The sequence below is a fragment of the Sinocyclocheilus rhinocerous genome, unplaced genomic scaffold (assembly GCF_001515625.1).
Source record: "Sinocyclocheilus rhinocerous isolate Xijiao unplaced genomic scaffold, SAMN03320098_v1.1 scaffold1481, whole genome shotgun sequence".
Lineage (NCBI taxonomy): Eukaryota > Metazoa > Chordata > Actinopteri > Cypriniformes > Cyprinidae > Sinocyclocheilus > Sinocyclocheilus rhinocerous.
The window spans coordinates 67,720-70,084 of NW_015666559.1; the positions used below are offsets into that span (position 1 = coordinate 67,720).

The 2,365-nt window shown below is 38.0% G+C and overlaps 1 protein-coding gene across 1 annotated transcript in view; it reads left to right on the forward strand.

The window, feature by feature from the left end:
• Positions 1-227: 227 nt before the first annotated feature.
• The window catches only part of LOC107732765 (gastrula zinc finger protein XlCGF57.1-like), an 11,897-nt gene continuing 9,759 nt past the window's right edge, over positions 228-2,365 (forward strand). Inside the window, exon 1 of the mRNA XM_016544188.1 lies at positions 228-314. Coding sequence (XP_016399674.1) covers positions 228-314 — 87 coding nt within the window. The remainder of the gene's footprint in view (positions 315-2,365) is intronic.

Consider the following 2,365-nt stretch of genomic DNA (forward strand, 5'->3'; position numbering starts at 1 on the left):
TGAAATAAGTAAATGTCTAAATAATCTAATACATGCTTTTTTTTTTTTCATTTATTTATTTATCTATTTAGTATCTTTGCCATTCCATATCAAACATGCCTGAACTAGGGAGCTGATTGAGACACCCCAGAGATTTAGATTGGGTTTATTATCTTTTTGTTAATTATTCTGATCTTAAACACAGAAAAACTCCTGCTGAAGCGACTGAGAGACACACTATTATAAAGATGGAGTTTATTAAAGAGGAGAGTGAAGACATGAAGATTGAAGAAGCTTTCAGAGTCAAACATGAAGATACTGAGGAACAAACAAAGATGGAGTTTATTAAAGAGGAGAGTGAAGACATGATTGAAGAAGCTTTCAGAGTCAAACATGAAGATACTGAGGAACAAACAGGTTGGTTTTCATTCTCAAAGCTGAATTATTTTGTACTGTATATTCAATTGCTCTTAACAGGTGTTTTTTGTACACTGTTTGCCCTCCTGCAGCTTTCTCTCCTTTTTTCAGCTTCATTTATTAAGGTGTCATGCATCATTTTCTTCTTCAAATGCTCTGATAATGTTAGTAGGATTTCTACATCAAAACTTTCATGATTTAGAAGTAAAAGGCCTTATTTTAGTGCTCTGATTTATATTTTCCTGACCTGGTAAGGACTCTAGCCGCTGCATTTTGGACTATCTGTAGCTTGTTTATTGAAGATGCAGGACAACCACCTAGCAGTGCATTACAATATTCCAGTCTAGAGGTCATGGATGCATGAACTAGCTTTTCTGCATCAGAAACAGGTAACATGTTTCGTAGCTTGGCAGTGTTTCTAAGATGGAAGAATGCTGTTTTTGTAACATGGGAAATATGATTTTCAAAAGACAAGTTGCTATCTAATATAACACCCAGATTTTAGTGATGCAACATCTTTGAAAATCGTGCAGTGTGAACTCGGCATAACACTTGCATTTTCTTTCTCACTTGTAACTTTCTCAACTCTGGCCCTCGAGCTCCAACCCTAATCAAACACACCTGAACAAGCTAATCAAGGTCTTCAGGATTTCTAGAAAGTTACTGGCAGGTGTGTTTGATCAAGCTAAACTCTGCCAGAGTTGACATTAAAGCTGAAATACAGCCTGAACGTTGACAACAATAACGTACAATCACTAAACTAGTGATCATCAAATCCTTTTAACAGTTTATTTTACAGACTTTATTTTAAAGTCTTCCCTTTTTTTCACAAAACCTTTTGCTCTCTAGAAACCATGTCAGTTTCGGTTGAAAATATTTTAAGTTCAAGTGTTCGCATTATTAACACTGAATTAATACCAACATATTAAATTTAATTAATGACAATAACTATATAACTGGAATATAACAGCTTGACGGTAAACTGTTTTTGCAGTATTGTCTTATATTAATGTCTGTTAAAGGAAGACCGTAAACAAAAAACTTTTATGTAAAAAAAAACAAAACACGTACAGTCACTTTCTCCAAAATTGTTTAATTATTTAATTATGATAGAGACACAGCAATGCATCATCTAATCTAGATCACCATGTTTGTAGTGTTCCAGGGGATTAAAACATACAATATATATTTCAGACCTAGTGGAGTAATAGTAAATAATAATATAGTAAGTAATTGTAAATGTGTTCCAAACGGGATATATCGCTCTCGGAAGGGCACTTCGGAGTGAAAACCATCATGGCCGCCATATTGTTCCAAACCGAAGTGCTCAAAACTGGCCACTTCAAAGGGCCCTTCGGAATGATTTCGAAGGGTACAACTGATGGACAGGTTCCCATGATCCTTTGCACAGATTCTTTGCATGATGACGGCGCGTCCGTGTGGGCACGTGATGATGACGCAGAAGGGCACTTCAAGAAACAGTTGTTTGGTCCCCTACACCCTTCAACCCTTCGAAGCTCTCGCTCCGGAGGGTAAACCCTTTGAAGGAATTAGGGCGTAGGGATGAGCCCTTTCGAATGAGACGCAGGGTTAGAGTCATATCCATTATTATGGTTTCTATGGCTAGGACTTGTCTGTGTGTCTGTGCTGTTGTTCAGTTGGAATTTTCACCCCAAAATGGCAGCCGCGCTACCGAAGCACCACCTAGTGGCTGTTACCCAAAAAGATCAGAGTTTCGCCTCTTGTTCTTCTATACTCTTTGCTGTGTCTGAGGTTAGTCATTTGCATAAAACACGCCCAAACTGCTCCCCGTGCACTGCTGCAAAAATGGCTGCCCACTGCTCCGGGTGTGTGTGTGTTAACTAGTGGTTCAACGGATCACAAAACTCACGGTTCGGATCACATTACAGATTTTGAGTCACGGATCGGATCGCTTTTCGGATCAGCCAAAAAAAAAAAAAAAAAATTA